Source organism: Eupeodes corollae, chromosome 3 (assembly GCF_945859685.1).
Source record: "Eupeodes corollae chromosome 3, idEupCoro1.1, whole genome shotgun sequence".
NCBI classification, from domain to species: domain Eukaryota; kingdom Metazoa; phylum Arthropoda; class Insecta; order Diptera; family Syrphidae; genus Eupeodes; species Eupeodes corollae.
In genome coordinates this window covers 117,962,346-117,985,205 of record NC_079149.1, presented here as the reverse complement: position 1 = coordinate 117,985,205, position 22,860 = coordinate 117,962,346, and the positions used below count along the sequence as shown (strand labels likewise).

The 22,860-nt window shown below is 29.3% G+C and overlaps 3 protein-coding genes and 1 long non-coding RNA gene across 6 annotated transcripts; 2 read left to right on the top strand and 2 right to left on the bottom strand.

Moving 5' to 3' along the window:
* Positions 1-11,520: 11,520 nt before the first annotated feature.
* On the bottom strand, positions 11,521-13,211 carry LOC129952666 (protein insensitive-like). Its single transcript, XM_056065414.1, has 2 exons — positions 13,000-13,211; positions 11,521-12,750 (listed from the first exon to the last, which is right to left on the bottom strand). The coding sequence occupies exon 2, from the start codon at positions 12,703-12,705 to the stop codon at positions 11,668-11,670; it is 1,038 nt and encodes a 345-aa protein (XP_055921389.1). The 5' UTR covers positions 12,706-12,750; positions 13,000-13,211; the 3' UTR covers positions 11,521-11,667.
* Positions 13,212-15,090: 1,879 nt separating this feature from the next.
* On the top strand, positions 15,091-15,986 carry LOC129952792 (early boundary activity protein 2). Its single transcript, XM_056065615.1, has one exon. It carries the CDS (start codon positions 15,113-15,115, stop codon positions 15,983-15,985), a length of 873 nt encoding a protein of 290 aa, XP_055921590.1. The 5' UTR covers positions 15,091-15,112; the 3' UTR covers position 15,986.
* Positions 15,987-18,577: 2,591 nt separating this feature from the next.
* On the top strand, positions 18,578-21,150 carry LOC129951716 (protein insensitive-like). 3 transcript variants are annotated; one of them, XM_056064013.1, is made up of 2 exons: positions 18,578-18,722; positions 19,735-21,150. In XM_056064013.1, the coding sequence occupies exons 1-2, from the start codon at positions 18,708-18,710 to the stop codon at positions 20,803-20,805; spliced, it is 1,086 nt and encodes a 361-aa protein (XP_055919988.1). In that variant the 5' UTR covers positions 18,578-18,707; the 3' UTR covers positions 20,806-21,150. The 3 variants fall into 3 exon arrangements, with proteins under 3 accessions (XP_055919988.1, XP_055919989.1, XP_055919990.1); XM_056064014.1 differs by lacking the exon at positions 18,578-18,722 and adding an exon at positions 19,480-19,633; XM_056064015.1 differs by lacking the exon at positions 18,578-18,722 and adding an exon at positions 19,480-19,667.
* Positions 21,151-21,203: 53 nt separating this feature from the next.
* Positions 21,204-22,273, bottom strand: LOC129951718 (uncharacterized). Its single transcript, XR_008782218.1, has 3 exons — positions 22,139-22,273; positions 21,936-22,020; positions 21,204-21,380 (listed from the first exon to the last, which is right to left on the bottom strand). It is a non-coding gene; the product is annotated as an uncharacterized LOC129951718 (long non-coding RNA).
* Between the last annotated feature and the right edge of the window lie 587 nt (positions 22,274-22,860).

Genomic DNA, 22,860 nt, shown 5'->3' with positions numbered 1-22,860 from the left:
TCCTGCGAGGAATTGAGAAATCCTGCAAGAGTAATAATTCAAGAGAATTGCTTTCTCAAATAAGTTGTTCGGATTCGACTTAAAACTGTAAGTCCCCTCCAACCCTGACAACATTATTGGAACACAGGAATGGTTGGGAGTTGAGAGACACTATGCCCTAGTCCTCAACGGACTGTTGCGCCACCTAATTTATATTATTTATTATATTTTTTTTACACAAAAGCTTCTTTAAAATTCATGAAATTTGGTTTATTTTGGAATTTCAAATTCTGTTTTTAAAGAATATCAATAATCGGAAAGGAAGACCAAAAAATGGTGCAAATCAAAGTAATACGAATAATAGTTTGAACCAAATAATGTAATTCAGAAATCTTAACGCCTTGAAATCGTAAAACAGATATATTTTAAACACGCGTAACAAACATTATTTGAAAAAGTAGAGATAAATAATATGATTTTGTGGCCGTAAACTGTATTCAAAATTGAATTTACAACTTTTTCACTTTAAAATAAATAATTTTCTTTTTGGATATGAAAAAAGGCGGACATTTATGTAATGCAGCTTTTAAACGTTCGTTCTTAAATTTTGATTATAATCTTTTGAAAAAACTGCAACTTATGTTTCATTAAAATTAATTATTTAAATTAAATTAAGATCTAAAAAAGAAAATGAAAAAAAGAAGAACGATTATCGTTGAAACTTTGTTCGTTATGCAAATGTTGAAGTTCTTAATGAAATTTAGAATCACCGGTACAACTTTGATTTTTTCGAAAAAAATGTCGCGTTCCACTCTCGCTCTTCTTTATGTAAGGGAAGCCACCAGGAAGTACACATGGAAGACATTAACGTACACATCTTGAATTGAAAAAATGCCTTCAGTATAAATCAAAATATTTGAAATAGTTATCAAATCAGCTATTATAATATAATTTATTTAAAGAAATAATAGTATAGTGAAATTCCTCGATGAAAGAAGTGAAAATACCTAGGATCTAAATGTTTTAAACATTATCTATAGACTTTCCCATTATTTTATGATTATAGCAGCTAATTTATTCATAATATTTGAAGTCCTTTTTAATGACAAATGCATATCCAGGTCCTTGCTAATTAGCAAACATTTTGTACATTTATGCCAAATGATCAGTCAGGTATACCAACTTAACCTTAATATTACCTTTTTTCAGTATACCTGGTATTCAAATATTTCAATGTTACTTAAATAGGACTGCAAAATAAAATATGGAAGCAATCCACTAAGTACCACCGAGCAGCATACACTATATTAAATTCAAAAAATTAACTAACAAAGAAATTTTAACCGTTTTTAAATTGCTTACAATTAAGCTTTCGAATAAAATTATATTACAAAAGGAAAGCCGTTAATCTCACCACAATAAGCTGCAATGACAGAAACCAATAGCTATCAACAAGCACCTCTCAGGGACAGTGAAGACGTAAAGGAAGAGCAAACCAGAGATATCCCTTCTGACGCAAATATTCAAGAGAATCCAGATAAAACATATAACGATGATATTGAATCTCTGTCATCATCAACTATAACAATTCCCCAAATGGAATACACCGGATCATTTGAAAGAATGCAAGATACTATGAGTATTTCTGAGGAAGACGACGACGATTTGGATCTAATTGATGCCTGCACATGTACCGATTGTTGGTCTGTCTATCCAAAATATGAAAGAAGTCCAAGCAGTCCAAATTGTTTTCGCAATATAGACGAAATAACCGATAATGCATATAACAATGTTTTTGAATGGTTATCAAAAAATGTTGAACAACAAAATGAAGAAACGAGAAGAAATTTTGCAGTAATTTCTAGTGGTAAAAGAAAAAGCGAATACAGTAGCAATACGACAAATAGCGATAACGATGAAGAACAATCTGCTAAATATCAATGTAGAAACGATAGAAGCCGATGTGATTATTCGTTTCAATATCAAGTTATATGACTCGTGTACCTATTTAAAAACAAAATAAACATTTTCAAAATTCAATTTTTGTGTAGTTAATTATTCATAAGGCTTTAAGTGGTATCAGTTCTATTCTCATAAGAGTTAACATAAATATCTATGTCCTGAGGTAAATAATTGTTTTAAAATAAGTATATAACCTAAACTGGAGAATGTGGATTATTGATTGTCAAAAGAATAAAAGGTTTAAAAAGTAACCTTAAGCGAATTTACATACAATTCTCTTGAATCAAAAATTTCGATCGAATTGGATACATAACAAAAATGACTACTAAAACATGTTTATTTTTACCCAATGAGGGGTAGTAAACTGGAAACTCTTTACACCTTCCTTTTGATGTTCTTAACACTGTTTAAAAAGTCTCATAAAACCTCGTGCCCGCATGTAAAGCTATGCACCGCCAAAGTTCGCTAAAATCGTTTTTTCATTGGGTTTGGGTGTTGGATCATAAGTTCTTGATTTAATATATAATGTTTGTTTGATTGGGCTTTAATGATCAATATTCTTGATGCAATTAATAAAAAACTAATTCATCTTCAATTACCCGACGTTTCGCTGGCTATTTTCCAGCTTCTTCAACGGATTTTTTCAAATTTTATTAGTTTTGTTACATTTTTTGTTGTTATAAAAAGTTGAATAAATAAATAAATAACACAAATAAAAAGATAAATATGCGAACAATTTAAAATAATTTAACAAAAACACAACAAAGTTAAAACTAATATCACAATTTATCACTTCTTATGGCAACACTATACAGCGAGCTTATGTTGTCGATGTCTTCTTTATGCTTCATCGTCATATTCATTTTTTGCTCTATTCTCAAGCTTTCTAGAGTGTAGCGGGTGGTAGTGCCTTTATTTATTCAACTTTTTATAACAACAAAAAATGTAACAAAGCTAATAAAATTTTAAAAAATCCCTTGAAGAAGCTGGAAAATAGCCAGCGAAACGTCAGGTAACAGAAGATGAATTAGTTTTTTCATTATTAAGTCCGTTTCTATAACTCTATTGAGCCAAAATTATCAAGCATAACATTTTTCACTCATATTTTCTTATACGTTCAACTAACAAATTTTCAAAACTTAAGTCTCAGTTGCAGGCTCTGTAGATGGTGGAAGGATTACAATTTATCGTTTAACATTTTTGACAGGCCTTCAACAGGCCTTTTCACACTAAATTGCACGAATTCGCCCTTAAAATAAATAAAATAGGTGGTGCAACAGTTCGTTGAGAACCAGGGCCTAGTGACTTACAACTCTCAACCATTCCTGTGTGCGAGTAATTGCAGGGATGGAGGGGACCTACATATGCCGAATCCGAACGGCTAATTTGAGAAAGAACTTTTTCATGACAAGAATTACTCTTGAAGAATTTGTCAATTCCTCGCAAGATGCAGTACTCATGAATAAAACTTTAGGTCGAATTCGACCTTATAAAAGCTAATTTTTTAATTGGGAAAAGTTAAATTTAAATTTTTGGAGAGAGTATTTTGTTCATTAAAACATTGAAACATTTATCTACTCTAAACCGTATCTATGGTAACGAAAATGGTAAGGAAATGATTAAGAACACCGACAATGCGACTAAGCGGTCCCAATTGATAGGTACTTGTTACAAAAATGTTGGCCTCTTAGTTTTTGAGTCTTAGCGATAGTTAGAAACCAGATCAAAAAATATGTTTAAATTGTTTGATGCAAAAACACACATTTTATTTCTCAATATTAAAAATGTTAAAATGTTAAACTGAGGAAAATCTGTTAAATCCAATAACAGAAATGTTTTAATTTTTCTTTTTAACAATTTATGTCCTGCGTCCCATATTTCGTTGGTTTTTAAGATTTAAACTGCCATTTGTTGTTGTTGAATTATATAGGACAGGCACCAATATCAACAACATTTTTTAAAGTAATCAATATAGAATTACAAAATCGGAGAAAAAAAATAAAAATAAATAAACCATTGACATAAATAATATTTATCTAATAAAAACAATATTTGTATAAAACTCGTTCATCTTTAATTTTGAATTGTATATTCTATATATAAATCAGAATTTATAATATTAATTCATTACAAAAATTAAATTAAATATTTGAAGAAAAAACAATAAAAGAAAAAAACAACGTGCAAACTATTATGAAACGTAAAATAAGATTTAGAAAACTATAAAACATTATTTTTATTGCTCTTACTTTTATGAGAGACATATAATCATTAGCTACTCAAATATATATTATTTAACGGTAGGTACCAACATTGAGTGTATCAAAATAAGAACTGTTCATTTTCTTGATATTTCATAGATCTTTGAAATTTTTATAACTTTCAGGAAATTTTTTAAGCCTTTCATTCAAAAATTTCCTTTCCTTTCATAATTTTCAAAAACTACACATTACTTACTAAATTATTTAAATTTTTGAAGATAAAATTATATATTCTTCACAGTTCAGAACAAATATTTTAAGTATTTTCTATGCAATGTTTGATGAACCATAAAAATAATAAAACCAGACCATTTGGATACCTACATGAGTATGTACAGTCGTGCATTTTATTTCATAATGTTACCCTGAAATTAAAAAATTAGAAATCTATATGAACTGGCATATAAACAAAACAAACAACCTCAAATCTTTAATATTAACTAAGTAATTCGAAATGTCTGAAATGCAGAAGTCTGTAGAGTAGGTGTCTTGTGAACTTGACTTAAAAAAATGTCAAGTAAAATCATCTTTTCAGCGTAATAACTTATTGAAAAAGCTTTACCAATTTATTGAGTCATTCAATATTTACATTATAATGTTTGTTTATTTTGAATTTTGAAAATTTCCATGGTTTTACTGTTGTATGTACATAACTCGGTTACGTTTTAACCATATTTTGTATTTTGCTCAAATTGATATAAAATAATACAATCACCATTTGAAAACTTCATTAATATTTTAAGTTCTATAAGAATTTCTACATTATTCTTTAATGAGAATTGAATGAAAAATTATTTTATTTTTGAATTAGACTAAAAAATATCAGAACTTCGATACCTGTAAATTTATGACTTCCAAGAAATGACAAAAGATTTAGCTTAAAAAGAAAAAGTTTATTGAATGTAAATTGGAATTTAATCTATTTTTGTTTTATATTTAAAAACTATATTTTAACCATGGGATAAAATGGAAATATATTAGTATTCAATAGATATTAACTTCCGACTGCTGCTCTGTGAGGTGAGCTCGAAGCTCGAAAGCGTTTAGGAATCTGCAATATTCTCCCAAAATATGGGTAGTCTTAGAAACTATCCCTCAACCATTCAATATACAAATATCATACAAATTCTAAATTCCATCGAAAGAATGTATGATGGAATAACATTTGAGGTACTTGTTGAGCCGCGAACTGCTGGAACAGGTAGCTCGTATCGATATATTATTGACGATGATATTGATATCATGCGCAATCGCTGTCGTTTAGATCTTCACATAAACGGTTCTTTAAAAAGAAAAATTAGAAGATCTAAAAACATTCAAAAAAGGTATTCCATTTTGTTGAGGAGGTCAACTGCCGCACTGAACAAAATTGAACGTTCCTATAGAGGTCTAGATTACAAGTTGAGTCTTGTGAGAAGAAGTAAACTCAAGAACGATAGTGCTGAATCGGAATACCGTGAATACATTCCAGCAATATATTTAAAGTTGGATACACACTCGGAAATACTTTCAGAATTTGAGGAAACTGATGATAGTCCGATATCTTCAGATAATAACTTTACAGATCATGAAAGATCAAGACCTATGCAATGGAAAGAAGATTCTCTGGTAGAATTAATAGCCACTTCAAACACAGATGAAACCAGAGAAGAAGATCACAATCCGGAAGATAACGACGATGCAGGAACCCATTTTCATACAACTTTCGAATTACTTCAGGAGGTATCAAGCATTAATTTACCTGAAATAAATGCAAGGCAGCGTTATCGAGGTGAATCTCTAGTCAATGAATTGATTCAAAGCCGAATGTCTGAGATTTAATCAAATATCAAAATTGTTTATATTAATTTATTGTAGTCGTGAAAAATTATATGTTAAGTTTGAGTATTTGAATTTGTTGTTTTAATTTGATTAATTGTTCAGTCTAAAGCAGTAAATACAATCCTTACTGCTTTTAATTTAAAGGTTGGTACCAATCACTTGACATCCAAAAGATTGCAATCATTTCTCCTCCGATCAATTGATTGCGATTATTTGATGTTTTTTGCATTCGTTTTAAATCAATTAAGGGAAGAGATAGTAAACATGTGCTTAAAATGATAAAAATAAATCATTACAATCTTGAATGATTGTAATCTTTTTGATGTCAAGTTTTTAAAGTGAATTCAAATAATACGATACATGCGTTCAATTTAACTAAATTATGAGGACTACATTCTTTTACATTCATTTTTTTATATTCATGCATGGGCCGATTAAGATCAGAACGATACAAAACTTTAAGGATAAAGCTAAAATGAAAATATAAGTAAGGGACATTTGTTTGTAATGTCGAATCCTAAATCTTTCAAATTCGATTATTAGAACTCACAATGACTATCCTTCTCTGAAATTGGACCTTAAAAAGTGCAGTTTACAGTATCTGTGAGATTTTTTTATATATAAAAAACCCTATTTTCATATTGAATCAACAAAATTAAGAATAAGAAATGTCTTCAACCTGCCTTTAAAATGTTCACGTTCAGAATAAACAAACCATCTCTTCGTTATTACAAAGCAATACACCTTGATTTTGGAAATTTGGAAAACTAAGCAGATATGTAAGTAAAAAAAATACTTTGGTTATTCAAAAATAAAAGTTAAATAATAAACGGTGTTAAATTTTAAATTATGAACAATACAAATTATCAATCTAATTAAGCATGCAAAGATCATCAGCAAATATATACAATGAACTTATATGTTACCAATAAAAAGTAATCGCTACCTGTGTAATCACTTTCTAAAACAGGTGATTATGATATTTAAAAAATCCTAATGAGTTTTTGTTTGTATACCTGTGAAGATGCTATTAATCCTGAGGAAGATATTGAAATCATATAAAATCTTACGCTTCGTCTACAGCGAATTAGTTTAAGTTTAACGTCCAAAGACTGGAGATCAAATTATTTCACCAATATTGAAGTATACGAATTAAAAGTTAAAATGATGCAAGAAGAAGAAGCAGCGTTATACAATAAAGTGAAGGATCTCTACGAGCAAGCCAAAAGTATCTGGAAGGGTGTTCTCTTCGAAATCCTACTCGATCCAATAAATCCCGAATCAGGTGAGAGAGCTGAGCGTCACATAATTGACTATCGAGATTGTGTGGAGGACTTCGAATTAAATGATGGTGATCCAGACAAAGAACTTACTCTAGACGAACTTTTTAATGAAATCGGAAAACTTCGTGATTATAAAAATATTTTAAAGGCAGCCAATGAGTCAATTGAAAATATCAAAGAACAATATGGAGATAGATATACTGTTACACTTACACGAGTTCTGGATTATTCAAACCAAGAGAATTTAGAAATTGATATTTTCGATTCAGAATCTGAAATTGAATCGGAAGAAGATGTCGAACCAGAAGAAGAGGAAGACGATTGGGACGGTGGAGAGTGGGAATCAGATTCAGGAGTTGAATCGCCTGTAGAATACGAACAACAACGACATTTGTATTCAACTGAAGGATCCGAAATTGACAATGAATCTGATTCGGGCCTTCAAACAGAATCAGATGCAGAAGCTGAATGGCTCTTGAACTGGGAATCAGGTTCAGAATCAACACGTCCTGCAACACCGGAGCCAAATGACGACCAAAATGGAGAATTGATACTAAATTGGGAATCAGATACAGAGTCAAATATTGCCGAACTAAGTGTAAGCCTTGAATATGAATCAGATGAAGAAAACAAATCCCAATTAAATGATCATGAAGTATCAAATAAAAGCTTAGACAACAAATTCGAGTGCGATACAAGTGATAATAATTTATCATTGACATCAAGCTCAACATTAGATTTCGAAGAGGAATCAACGCATACATCATCGAGGGTACATCAATTTAAAGACGAATTCATCATTCTTGGACCGAATTGTACAACTTTAAAAAAGTCTGAGTATGAAAAGATTTCTTGGAAAACAGCTAGGAGTGCAGCAAGTGCTTTGTTATCATTAGTATTGGAAGACAACGGAACCGCTTATTCTCATTTGAATCATCGGGTTTTAGCAGATATTTATGCTGCAATATGCTCCAGATTTAACATTTCAAAATACGAGGCAAAGACTATTATTGAATCAGAATGTATGAATATTTTACAAAGAATTGTGTAAATAAAAATGTTTAAAGAACAAATTATTTTATTTTATTTTAATTTATTTTTAACGTCAGAAGAAAACAGTTTGCGATTGGCAAAGAATTGTATTATGTCTGATGTACATATGCGCGTTTCAAACATTTTTAAAAAGGGTGGAAGAGGAACAATCACAGATATTGAGTTTTAGTTCTTTATTCTAAATTCCACCACGAAATAATAGGTTTCATATTCTGGATCATTCAGCACGAATGTTAAACCAGACCTTTTAATTTTTAACTTGGAACCAATGAGATCAAAATAATTTTGATCCAAGCCTCCTGAGAAAAGATATAGCCCTTTCTAATATTGAAAACTTACTTGTATAGAAGAATTAGATATATAAATAGTTGTATAGTAAATTAAATGGTCTACAAAGCATATTTGAAATTTTTAACATTTTAACTGAAAAGCCTTATTTTCGACTCAAGATTTTGTTTAAACATTTCTTTTTTTGTACTCAAATGATTTCCGTTACGTTTATAATTGTTAATTATTCACAATTTTTAGCCATTTTTTTTACTAGACTATATAACAACTTAGAAAAATTATACAGAGATTTACAATAAAATGCTTCATTTTGAATGAACCGATTCTTTTGCTATTTAATAAGTTAAATCTACGCTATTATCAAAATTGGAACGATTCGATTTGTAGATACGTATTAAACTTTACTCCTAATTTATATGAAAAAAAATAATAAATTCGGTGGCGCAACAGTCTATGAGAATTAGGGCTTAGTGACTTACAACTCTCAACCATTCCTGTGTGCGAGTATTGGTGTCAGGGATGGAGGGGACTTACAGTTTTAATCCCAATCCGAACGGCTTATTGTAGAAAGCCTCGCAGGAGGTATAGACAAAGATCGAACCCAAGACCTCTGGCACGACAGTCCAACGCACTAACCATTAAAATTGTTATTAAAATATACTAAAAATCCACTAAACAAATTGAGCATTTTTGATCATCATACATCATTTATTTATATGAGAGCTTGTTTAGAAAAAAATATTTTATTTTCTTAAAAACATATTAACAGTTCTATACGACGTAACTTTCTGGAGGAAAACAATGATATATTTTGTCTTAAAAGAAAAGTGAGGAAATACAAAATTACACACATCCATCGGCCCGTTTTTTTTTAATTTTTAAAAATGTTTACAGCAACTTTACTTAAAAATACTCAAACGACACGTTGTAGAGCACAAACAATGTTTTCCAAATTAAACCTTGTTCAAAAAGTTAAAACTATTTATCAGCAGTCTTAACTTAAGCCGATGAAATTCAGATTCAGAAATTACTTAGTACGAGTATGTCATGTGAACCCTGCTTTAGTTTTGCATTGTAATTTGAAAATTTGTATCTACCTGCTTAGTTTTATTTTCAGTACCTACTTTATTGATTGAAATTATAACTTTAAAAATGCCTTCATTATCAACGTTTAATCTTGTGTGAAACTGTAATCTCATTCATCATTTGGCTTTTAAGGTGTCAAGAATCACGCTAAAAAAAATAATGGCAAAAACAAATAAATCGCTTTTAAATACTTGGACAACATCATTGGAAAATCGAAGAAGATCTTTAAGAAATAAATCAGTATATTCGAATGCTATGAAATTATTAGATTCTGTGGAAAAATTGTTAGAAGGCGACTTCTTTGAAATAATTGTGAAACTTAATGATTCCGGAACAGAACCAATTCGCTACACTATTGACCATTTGAATGGAGAAGTTCCAACGAAAAAACTAAAAACCAAAAGTTCAAATGAGATGGAAACATTGAAGCAACGTTTGGACAATATTAAGACTTTACAAGCAAATTATGATTTACTTGCAAAAGAAGCATCAAAAGGACTTAAAACAGTGAAAAAATGGTATGAGAAAAAGAAATGTAAAATAACTTTAGTTGAAAGGAGAAGAATTTAATTTTAATAAAACAATATTTGCATATTTATATTGTGAAGTGTGTTTCTTTATAACTAATAATCTTAGATTTTACTATGGTTTTAAGGATAATTGAAATGAAACAGGATCTTATTCAGATTGAAATCGGATGTTTCAATTCGATCGAAAAAAAGCAAAGGAGTCGAAACTTGAAAAATTTATTATTTTTTCAAATTTGATTCGATTCCTCCATTCACTCTTTTTGTGAAAAAAAATCAGATCAAATGTTAAAAATAGCGACTGAAACATTACTCGGAAGTAAGCAATGAAATAAATTCAACCTTATATTTTTTATATTTTTATTTATATTTTCATTGCACAACAAAACAAACCCGTAGTAACTGTGGCGTGTTGGTTAGTGTGTAGAAGTAGGACTCTCATGCCAGAGGTCTTAAGCTTAAACCCTGCCTGTGCCACCTAAAGTTCTCTCATGGGTTCTGCTTTTTGCTAGGAATTGACAAATCCTTCAAGAATACATCTTGTCATAAAAAATGTGCTTTCTGAAGTCAGCCGTTGGGATTGGGATTATTACTGTAGGTCCCCTCCATCCCTGACAACATTACTCGCACACAGGAACGGTTGAGAGTTGTAAATCGCTAGGCGCTAATCCTCAACGTATTTTTGTTTTATAAGTTTATATAGTCACTTATCCTTATATTAAAGCAAGAAGAAAGAATTAATTTAGCTTGAGTTTTCGACTCAAGTATGAGAAAAAAGCATTCAAAGTTGACTTCAAATCAATATCTTACACAAAATGTTGTTATTAATATTTTGTTAAAGTTTTGAAAAATCGACAGACAGACACAGTTCGACAGATCAAGAGTTTATAAAAAATAGTTGTTACTTAATAATTCTAAGAAATCCCAATAACTCGAAAAAATTATTCAAAGTTTTGAAATTCTATAACAAGTTTCATAGCCTTAAAAAAATATGTTTCCATTTTAAAACAATATGAAGAATTAAATGTTTTATCACTCGGTACAGACACTGGTTTCCAAAACGAAGCTAATAAAAAAGCGTCTAATGGCCAGTTTCTTCTTCTTTATGGAATTTAATTAAGGACAATTGCTGTTACAATCCCCTTATCATTACGTACTATTATTCAATAAATATTAAACTTTGTCATGAAATAAAAAAATAAATTTGGAAAACATAATTTAAAATATATTTTTGAATATTTACAGCACCTATACAAAAGTTATAACCTTTTTCTTAAATTACTCGTTAAATCTTATAAATTTATATGTTTTATGCTTAGTTAAAATTAAATTAAAAATTTAGATAAATTTTAGAATTTAAAATCTCAGTCATATTACAATTGGTAATATTCAAATTTTGTATTAAATTTATTTCATCCAACCGTTGTCATTAATTCGATTTGATTTATTTTTCAAAATCTCCTTAAGCGCTGATCTAGTTGAGTTTGATGATACTTCCAACTTTTTCAAAGCTTTCAGCTTGCACATTTTATTTTCATCTGCACACTTTGTTGTGATAGCAGATCGAATTTCCTTACTTGAAACTCCACATTTCTTCGATACAATAAAAATTATATCGTTAACAGCACTTGGATCTAGTTTGCCTTTAATTGGTTTATCGAGATCTTTGAAAGCTGGTGATGCTTTTCCAGTCATTGAGTGTGTTGCCAGAGTTTCCCGATCAAAAACAAGACTGAGAAGTTTTCGTGTTGCTAATGATGGTGATGTCCAAGTCATTTTTTCATAAGCATGCACCGGGATTTGTGTGCCATTTGGTCCAATGGAAACTGTAGCATTTTCTAAATCAGGCCTCTCTGGATTCGAGTCATTTTCATCGCTCATACAAATTTCCAAACGATCAGAATCGTTAGAGTTATTCAAACTAGGTGATGGAGCAACTTGCTCTATTAGTATTTGTGAATCATTTGAAACTTCAATGGATTGACTTAATATCCGATACCTTGTGCCTTCTTGTGAGTTTGATGATAATGGAGTCGAAGTTGTGGAATTTGGAACATCTTGACGAGGAGATGGTGTTCTGGTTGTTTGGTTTTGAAGATGTGATATTATATCATTCTGCGATCTCAGTGTTGATTCTAGATCTCTTATTCTAGCTAGAAGCTCCATTTCGACTTCTTTATTTGATCCACAGGATAATTTAGGGAAATCATCTGATGTTGTTTGAGACCATGCGTTAAGCATCATGGGTTTTTCGTCGACATAATGTGGTTGGTATATTTCTTTTTCTTGTTTCGATTGATTTTGAAAGTAGCCATGATCATTTTTAATAAGCTTTTGTATATTAATTTGTTGATCTGATTGGTTTTCAGACGACATCGGAATATTGTATTGATAATATTGAATTGGACGTGAGCTAGAATAATTTACTGGTAGAGGGGTTTCCATTGTAAGTTGATATACCGGTTCTTCAGAATTTTGCTGTTGCACAATCTGAAACAGATAAAACAGAAAACATTTAATACACTTAATGTCAATGTTAAAAAACAACATATGAAGAGAAATTTAACTGAAACAAACGCGATTAATCTTATGTCAAATTTCAAAACACACACTAAATTTAATAAAAGCTCACTTGAATGTGATCCATTTTTTAGAGTTTCTTTATGTTTTAAGATTATTAACTAAAATAGAAAACACGTTCTTTTTTATGAAAATATACACTTTTTCTTCATTAAATACCTTGCACTGATTTCAAAATAGTTTTTCCAAAATGTTTGCTAATTTATTCTCCAGGTGAAACTTTTCAAGACAACGTGTATTTTCAAACTGAGATGGTAAATTCATCTATCCTTTCTTAAAGGGACGTAGTGTTGATTAAATTTTATGAAATATGAAGTATTATTTCAGTATTGTTTAGAAAATGTTACCCATATATGGTACCATGAACAGTACATACCTGGACCTTCATCTAAACACAAAAGGTGTTACGAATGATTTTATACTTTTTTTTGCAACTACCAATGTTCCATAGGTATACTTTTTCTTTTATTACCTCTACCTATGTAGAAATGATTTTTTGAGCTTGTCTAAATAGTTTTTGAAAAAGACAAAAGGTTGGCGGACGGGATATATGTAATATGCAATGTCCCAGGTAAGGGATGATGAAAGAAAACTGGATTTATGGAAATTCCACTCATAAGAATTATATGTGCAGTTTAGTTTTAGTGAGAATGAAAACAGCATATTTTATGACCCTTTTCAGTTTAATTTGTAAGGTTGTGCATATAAATAGATAGTTTTTTTTATAAATGAAATGACCATAACTTCCATTGATTGTTTACTTCACAGAAAGAAGTCTTAAAGATACCTTTTTGTCCCTACAAAAGATTATTATTTCCTAGAAATGGGAGATCTTCATATACTTTAGTTGGTCTTATTTATAACAACAACAAGAATTCACCAGTTCAGTTAGACCAACTAATAACGCACCTGGCTATTATTGAGTTCGTTTTTTTTCTAAGTTATGATTGTTCATTTAAATTTTTCATTTTTATTATAATTACTTTTTGATGATGTATAAAAGGGATTCACGAAATTGCACATTTTGATTTTACAGAAGCAAATAAAATGGTACTCAATTTGGGAGCGGTTCGAAACGCACTGTTTTAAAATACTGTATGGTCAAAATTCTGTATGATAATGTACCATACAGTATGGTCTAAATACTGTATGATTGATTTACTGTATTTCAAGTAATTTGTCTCAAAATACTGTTCTCATAATACTGTATAATACTCTAAGTTTTGACAGATCAATAAGTATTTTGGAATAGTTTATGCAATTGTTGATTATGATAGAAACAATTCTTAATACTCTGTATTTCAAAATTCTGTATATCAAAATTTTGTATTCCAAAATGCTTTAAATAAGGCTACAAAATATAAATTATTTTGAAAATGTAAAAAAGTGAGCACTTTATTATGACCCATACAGTATTTCAACACCAAAACAATCAATTTTTCTAACAATAAAATTAATATACATACATAATTTATTTTTTAAAGGAACATAGAAAAAAAGATCAAACAAACTAAGATTTTTGGATGAACTACAAATCTATTTATTTATGAATATTAAACTCGGTAAAAACTTTAAAAAATTAAAAATTTTACACTAACTAAATATTTAATGTTGATATTATTAGGGGGAATTACAAATTTCAACCGAGAGAAGAACTGTTCTCAAATGTCAGGTAGATTTTAACAGTATTTACAATTGAAAAGATTTCGTGAACTTTTTTTTTTGTAACTAATAAATCGTTGAAGACTTTTTCCATCGGCCAAATAATTTTCGGGAGAGTTGCAAGTACCTACTTAATAGAATTTATAATGCTTTTATATATCTTTTATATATTATATATCTTAAGATCGGTCTGCCATTTTTGATTTCTAAAGAAACCAGAAATCCACACCTATAAATTGGATTCTGAAGCTGAAAAAAATCACTTCTTTGTCCTTACAAAAACTTAAAAATATATTTTGGTGTTAAAATCTTCCATTTTAAGGATATAACTTGTAATTGTATTAAATGTACTTTTTGTAAAAAGATTTTAATATTTTCGAATTCAAGTGCTTAGGATCAATTTTTTCCATTTTTATTAATTTAGTAGCTACCTAGGACTTCTCATTATTATTTAAAGTTAATCAGGGAAATAAGCTACCTATAATTTTCTACCTGTAGCCAACACATAAATCCAAAATATAATTTTCTTTTGTCTATAAATACAGTTTAGATGTTCAACAAAATATTAGTTATATAAGACGTCACAACTCTTAAACAGTTAAAAACAAAAATGTTCGACCTCGATGACTCGGAAACATCATCACAGATGGATATCGATTACCCATCATACCCGGAAATTAATAAAATTCTCACCAGGTGTGAACAAATGGTAAAAGGTGTTTGTTTTGAAATAATTATCCGCCGATCAAAAACCGAAGAGAAGCTACGATATCTTATTGATATCGATCCAGAAGATATACAATTTGTTTGTGATGTTGATGAAAACATGGAAACATTTGAAGAACGCCTGAATCGCATTGAAAATCTTCAAGGCATTTACATTGAGCTTTGGAGTAAAACAAAGGAAAAAATTAAACAATGTAAAAAGGAGTTTAAAAATACCGATTACAAAATTGTGCTCTTGAAGCGAAAAAGTGACCAGATTGTAAAAAATTCCAAATCTTCTAATCCAAATGACAGATATTCTGCTGCATCTACTATTGTGATTGGTGAAAGTAAATCTAGCTCTGAAAGTGAGGAGGAAATTTCGGTGGGAGCTAAACGTCAATGCAAAGATGAATATCCAAAAATATCAAATGACTCTGAATTGGTGATGATTATTGGTCCCAATGGAACAGATATTTATCAAAGTGATTTTGATACATTAAATTGGAAAGATCCAGCAGCTTGCACAAGAAAGTTATTGACTTTTCTATTTGGTGAAAAAGTTTTAGCAACGCATAGCTTGACAGGAAATCAATCACCAGCATTTCGTGGACGAGAAAGAGCACCTAAAAGTAAACTTGATCCAATCAAAATTTCGGATATTATTTATATTGTTACACTTAAATGTAAGGTTAGTCCTCAGATTGTTCGAGCTGCCATAACTACAAAATGCGCTGATGCTTCTAAGAAGTTTCGACGAATTGGCATGAAAATTTAACATAGAAAAATACAAATTTATCATAATTTAAAAAATATAAATGAATTTATTTAAGCACCAAACCATGTAGACGTGTTATTTACTTCTCTAGCATTACTTTTTTGGCAACTAGTTAACTCAGATTACAAAGCTTTAAGATAACGATTGGAGTCAAATATGTTCTAGTCATAGAAAATTTTCAGAAATTTCTTAAATATAGTGACTTAATAAGACATTGTCTTGTGTAAATCCGAATTCCAACAGTTTGTATATAATAGTTGAGAGGAGTTGTGTGTACTTTAAGCGCAAGTTTGAATCTAACTCCATTTCTATGTTAAACAAACGATAGAAATATTGCTTCTTTAGTTGGATAATTGTCTTATGTAGGTCACGTTCTGGAATTGGTCTTCACATTAGATAATTGAACAAAAATAATACTAGTTTAAGTATTAATAACAATACTTTTTTTTTAATTTAACTGATTAATTTTTTTTTTTAATTTAACTGATTTAATTGTAGTACACGTGGCATAATGGTCAGTGCTTTGGACTGTCTTGCCAGAGGTCTTGCGTTCGATCCCTGCCTTTGCCATCTAAAGCTTTTTTCTCCAAGAGTAAATCTTGTCATGAAAAGTGCTATCTCAAATTAGCCGTTCGGATTCGGCTGGAAAATTGTAAATCTAACACTACAAAGTTTGGGAGATGCTTCTGGAAGGGTTTGGATTCCTTACGAATCCAAAGCTTAAAAGATCGAATAATAAATGTTAATCAGCAGAAAGAGAAAATATATGGTCATTATGCACAGTTCAATATTTTTAACGTATCATGAACCAACATAACCAACTTTCAGGACTTAAAAGCATTTAAAATATTTTCTATCACATCAACTTTTCATGTCTCTCAAAACAGCAATTTCTTTTCTTTTATTTTTTGTAAAATATATCAATCCTGAAAAACCAATCGAAAAAATTGCTGCAATTGTACACAAAAAGTTATTTTTGTGCGATATTTTATTACTATTAAGTTCAAGAAATTTTTAGTTAGAATTTTCGACCAATCGTTTCTTCTTTATTTTAAATGTTGTTTGAATATATCAGGGCTGGTAAAAGTTTAGAAGTCGGTTTTGCAATGTAAGTACACAAAACTTCAAAGGCTCTTAGCGCAATATTGTATTGCCTTAGTTAACAGAAAATTTTCAAGTGATTGACTTGAAATTTGGACTATACATTGCTTCGAAAATACATTCTAGCAGGATTTTTTTTTGTATATTGCATACTTCTTTTTACACTAAAATTTTGTTTTAATTATTTTAATATACCTTTCTTAATAAATCAACAACTGAAACTTGAAACAACTGAGCTTGAAATTTGATTCTATGATCCTTCTGCTCTGAATATGGCACCTACCTAAATTTAATTAAAAGAACTTCTGACAAAATTGAAAATAATCTTTGCATTTTTCTTGGATTTGCGGTTTATCAATTGTAATTCCCACTTTCTAGAAAATGTTTGTAAAAACCTCTTTATATTTGTTTGACCTATTTAATAAAGGTTTGTAATGTACCTATCTGTTTCAATTATATGGTGACCATTCTCTCTATATTGTGGGTTCATCATTCAATATTTTCAATCCTAGAAAGTATTTATACCCATTAGTTTATGGTTTTTAATTTTTGTTAAGTTTAAAGGCATAAATACTTTATCTTTATTAAATATAGATATAACATTTTTATTATAAATTAATGCTAATCAAAATTTTGAAGTTCAAGATATTGGTTCATTTATACCTGTTTCTTTTTAAAGCAAAACACTGTTTACTTAGACTTTAGAAATATGGTCACCGAAATTATTATCCCCTTTTTTATTGGACTACCAATACTTAAATATTATGTACATCCGCATGTATAGCAATCTTATTAGTGTAATAAGAACAAGGGATTCCAATGCAGTTGGTCTTACTATATTCAATATCACCATCAGTTAGTTTTCAATCTAAAAAAAGGATAAAACCAATTTATGCTAGACAACAACAGAATATGTTTCTAACCTACCTATTCTGTTTATATCCGTATGTTGAAAAAGGACCTTAAATAAACTTACAGTGCATAACGTCGCTTAACTAGGTATAATCGTTTTTGTAATTCCCTTACCATGATAAGAAGAAAATGGGAATTTTTATGCATTCCGGTTTCGATGCATTATGTTTTGCCTTACTGTGTTTGTATACCTGGGGTCAGGGCTCAGGGGTATAAATAATAGCTACCTTGCACTATATATGTACATATCTTTTGCCATATTCGTCCCTTTTTGACAATTCAAAAAATAAATAGGGATAAATTTACACACACACATCTGAGTAGAAAACTCTTAAACAACAACAATACTACATGTGTTTTGCGAGCATAGTACAGAAAGGACGCGCGCGCAAAATACTGAGCTGGTACTTTAATAGAGTTTACCAGAACGCGTACCTACCTAGTTAGGTAGATAGATTGTATTTTTGTATGGAAAAAAACGACTAAGTAAGGAAAATGGAATTCGAGAAAAAATATCCCAGTCAGAAGAATTTAAAGATTAGTTTGAAAACGAATTTTGTTTGTGCCGGTTCTATTCTAACTACGGATTCCGTTCGATAGGTCGTAGCTCTACAACTTGAATATTAGTTGGATTTTTAGTTTGAGAGTTAAAATATCACAAATTAATTGATAAAGGACATTTTGGAAAACGAAATATCAAATAATCAAAATGGAACAAATTCAAGTAAGTTTTTTTTCATAATTACATTAAAGAGAGTACCTAATATATGTACATAATTATTTTATTTTAAATTCCGATTAGAACTTCTGTACCTATAACAAATTAGTAAGATATCGAGTTGGTTATGCTTGTCTTCGATCATTAATTATTCATTTTTAATTAAATTTCATTTGGATTTTTCGAATTGGGTTTAGAGATAGATTTTGGTAAACCTGCCTCAATAAGATATTCAGAGGTATTTGTTAATTTTCATAGCTACTGTCAATTCCATCACTTAATTTAAAAGTCATTGATAGTTCTCTAATAAGGTACTCACACATTTAGATTAACTCATAAATCAATTGAAGAGATTTTATAATTAATTTCGAAACTATTCTTTTTGTTTTTCTATTTTTATTTTAATATTAAACAAACAACAAACAATTTTATATTTTTTCCATCTCAATGTAAACTGGACCATCTTTTATTCAAAACTTTATTTGCATATAATAATTTCTTTGAAGCTACTTATTTCAAAACTGTAGACATGCAGCGATTTTGTGATGTCGTCTCCTTTTTTTGAAGGTCCACTGAGAGACTTGCAGCTCCTCCTCATATTTTATTTTTGTTTGATTTATATACATAATTATGTAGGATTTTTGTGATGCATTCTTTTTAGAAAAATAACTTTTTGATAAAAATTGAACAATGTGAAATGGCGTGTTTAAAGCTTAGAAGGAATTTTCTTAATACTTCACTTGAAAAAACTTAGTACTCAAAGGCCAAATCGTTTTAATTTGTTTTTTAATTAGAAAAAAAAGATTTTTCAACAAAACGAAGAAGACTTTATCCTTTAAGAAATGAGAAAATAAAGTTTCTTTTGAAAATAGTTTTTATACCGAGTTTTTAAACTGCACATATGTACATACATAGGAGTATGTAAATATTTGAAAACAAGTGCTCTATTTGGTCATGTCATTAAATTTATTTTGTTCTTGTGTAAAATGTATTCTAATTTATTTTTTTTCCATTTTAGCCCTTCAAAAAACGCATGGTGGATCAACAAACCTATTACTCACAGCCCCCATATGATCGAACACAAACCCATCAAAGACACGTTCAACAAGTACAATACATTCAATATGTATCACAAAATGATTGTAATATAGAAGCCATCCAACAATCCTTTAACAAACAACAAAACCAAATTGTTCGTTCTCATCCTCATCAAGAAGGTCAACTTCAAAATGGAGAAGTTATAAGAATTGAAAGTTATGAACCCCCAATGATGTTAAACGCTTGGACACAAACAAATTCTGACGATTTCCCACCATTAACGAACAAAAATAATGAAGCTGCACTTTTGGAGAATATCAAAGAACTTGAACAAAAACTCAAATATCAATCTGAGATCATTAACAAAATGAATCAATCAAAAGCACTAACTTCAACTCCTGTTCGGATTATCTCCCAGAAGACCTTAACTCCTCCAGAAACTATTCCCGTAGAATATAGAATTATAAATAAAATGAATGGGCCCAATAATGAAACCCAAATCGAGATCGAAATAAGTGATGATAATACACAAGACGTCAAAGAAGAATCTTCTGACACGGTAAATGTTGATCAAAAAGAGAATTCCATGGTTGAGCATATGTATGCTCAAATTGCAAAAACTCCAATTTCAAAAGCACAACAAAAGTCAAGAAAATCCGAAGGTCCATTAGTTTCGATTGGGCCAAATGACACCAAGGTTCCTGCTGCAGAATTTGAAAAACTAACATGGTCATCGGCTTCGATTGCAACAAGAAAATTACTAGGATTCATTTTTGATCGGGAGACACTTGCAACGCATTCAATGACTGGAAAGGCATCGCCAGCATTTAAAGATCTTGACAAGCCTGTAAAACGTAAACTAGATTCAAAGGCTATTGAAGATGTTATATTTGTTGTGACCAAAAAATGTGGAGTATCTGCAAAGGAGGTGCGCTCGGCCATAACTACCAAATGTGCCGATGAAAATAAAATGTTAAAATTAAAAGCACTCAAAAATGTCGATGGAAAACGTCAAGTTTTGACTGATATAAATCAAAAGCAAAACATATAATATTCTAAACTTTAAAATATTCTTTATGAAATGTAAATATTTGTACAAAAAAAAATATGATCTATGTTTATATTAAATTGAATTACATTTTTAAGATGCAAGAAAATCTCAGAAAAGGTTTTCAACCATTTTTTTTTAATTTGTCCTCATTTCTTATTTTGATATAAGAGTTTATAATAGTAATTTTTTCACAATTTTGTTTTTCTATTTAATATTGGATTACTTAATTTCTTATGTTCCCGACCAAGTTTCTGCTAAAAGAAATAGTATCGTTCAAAATTGCATTTTATTTTTTAAAGGAATAATTGGTCAGTAACAAAAAATGAAATTGAAAAATAAAAGAAAGCGCTAAAAATAATCCAAAACAAATTAACTTAAAAGAAAAAAAACACAAAAAGTTACTTATTATACAACAGTAAAAATATTTTATTTATGTGTTTTTAACAATAAACAAAATGTAATAAAAAATATATGTATATCAAATTAAATAATGCTGTTTATTTTATTTTATTTTATTTCACAACATTATGTTGTTACTGTTTCCACCTCCGACGAATCAGGTTCATCATCTCCACCTGTAATCAAGACGAAGATATAAAAACAATAAATTTCACAAATTTGAAAAATATTTTTTTTTTTTTTAAAAGTGAATATATCTATGTATGTATATAACATTTGATGCTGACGTCTTCTGACATTTGACAAGTAATAACTAAATTATTTCTAAATTAAACCCATATACTCTTGAATAATGCATTGAAATGAATAGCAAGTAATTGTACGATTACTAAACTGTTTCTTTCTTTCTTATGAGAAAAATGAATGTATTTCCAACTTAATTTTAAAATACTTAATATGTCACTTATTAATATCCTATCATAAGACCGAAAAAATGATTTTTATAACGCAAGCGACATATGAATCAAAGCCACCATAATTCAAATATACCGGATTTAGTGTTTAATATCGTAATTTTAAGTGAAAATGCATTATTTTATCGATTCACTTTAATCGTTTTTGTTTTAATTATAATGCGTTTATTTATCAATGACATATCAAGACACTCTTAAAACTAAACGTTTTATTTGGAAAATTTTAAAAATTACAATAAATAATAATAAATCACTCACTTGGAAAAATAATATCCATAATAAAATTAAATATTCCGAATATTAAGTCCCAAATCATGTTTGCATTAAGCTTTGACTTATTTTACTAAAATGAAAACCTAACTTACTTTGAGAGACAAAAATTAAACAAAAATCATAAAAAGAATTGAAGCATGAAAATGAACAATTTTATAATTCTTTTATTATTCAATAGACATACATACGTAAATAACATACAGCTATGGATGTTTTTCTTTTTTTTTAAATACTCAAATTAATATTGTTGACCAGCAATTAAATAGAAAATAAATAATCACGATGGAAATGAATGAATTTATGATTACCTACTCTAAAATCATACAAATATTATTAAGAAAGATTATTAAGATAGATTATAAGCTATGTTCATCCATTAAAATTGTCTAATTTTATTTTATTGACGTATTAATTCGTTTGTTATCGTTATTTATGAAGAGCTTGTATGAATTGTGTTAAATGCACTGAATAAAAGTTCTGTTAATTTATTGCTGAATAACTTTATGGAAAAAGTGAAAAATGCTAGGTTTTTTTTCTACTCGTAGCTTTTCTTTTTATTTCTTGTTCTCTTTTATTTTATCACTTATGTCAATTTTGCAATTAGTTTTGAATTTAGTTAGGTCTTCACTTCATGTGATAAAATGGACACAAATTATTTGCTCCGTTATTTATTTCTATAATAACCACACATGTCCAGAAACAACACTCCATTCGGGTTCTATGATCAGCTCTTTTGTTTTAAATACTTATTTTAATGGATTTTAATTTCATTATTAAGATCAATGATATCACCCAATTAAAGCTGTTAAACAATCATGGTCATGGTCAATTGTGATCACTTCTTCGAAAAATAACATAGTGAAGAAATTTGTCTTAAAACAAGTCCGATTGTTTCCTTGTTTGTGTTGCA

Bases quoted from the DNA above. Each gene is read 5' to 3' on its own strand.
- LOC129952666 (XM_056065414.1), bottom strand. From the start codon at position 12,705: ATGGAAACCCCTCTACCAGTAAATTATTCTAGCTCACGTCCAATTCAA.
- LOC129952792 (XM_056065615.1), top strand. From the start codon at position 15,113: ATGTTCGACCTCGATGACTCGGAAACATCATCACAGATGGATATCGAT.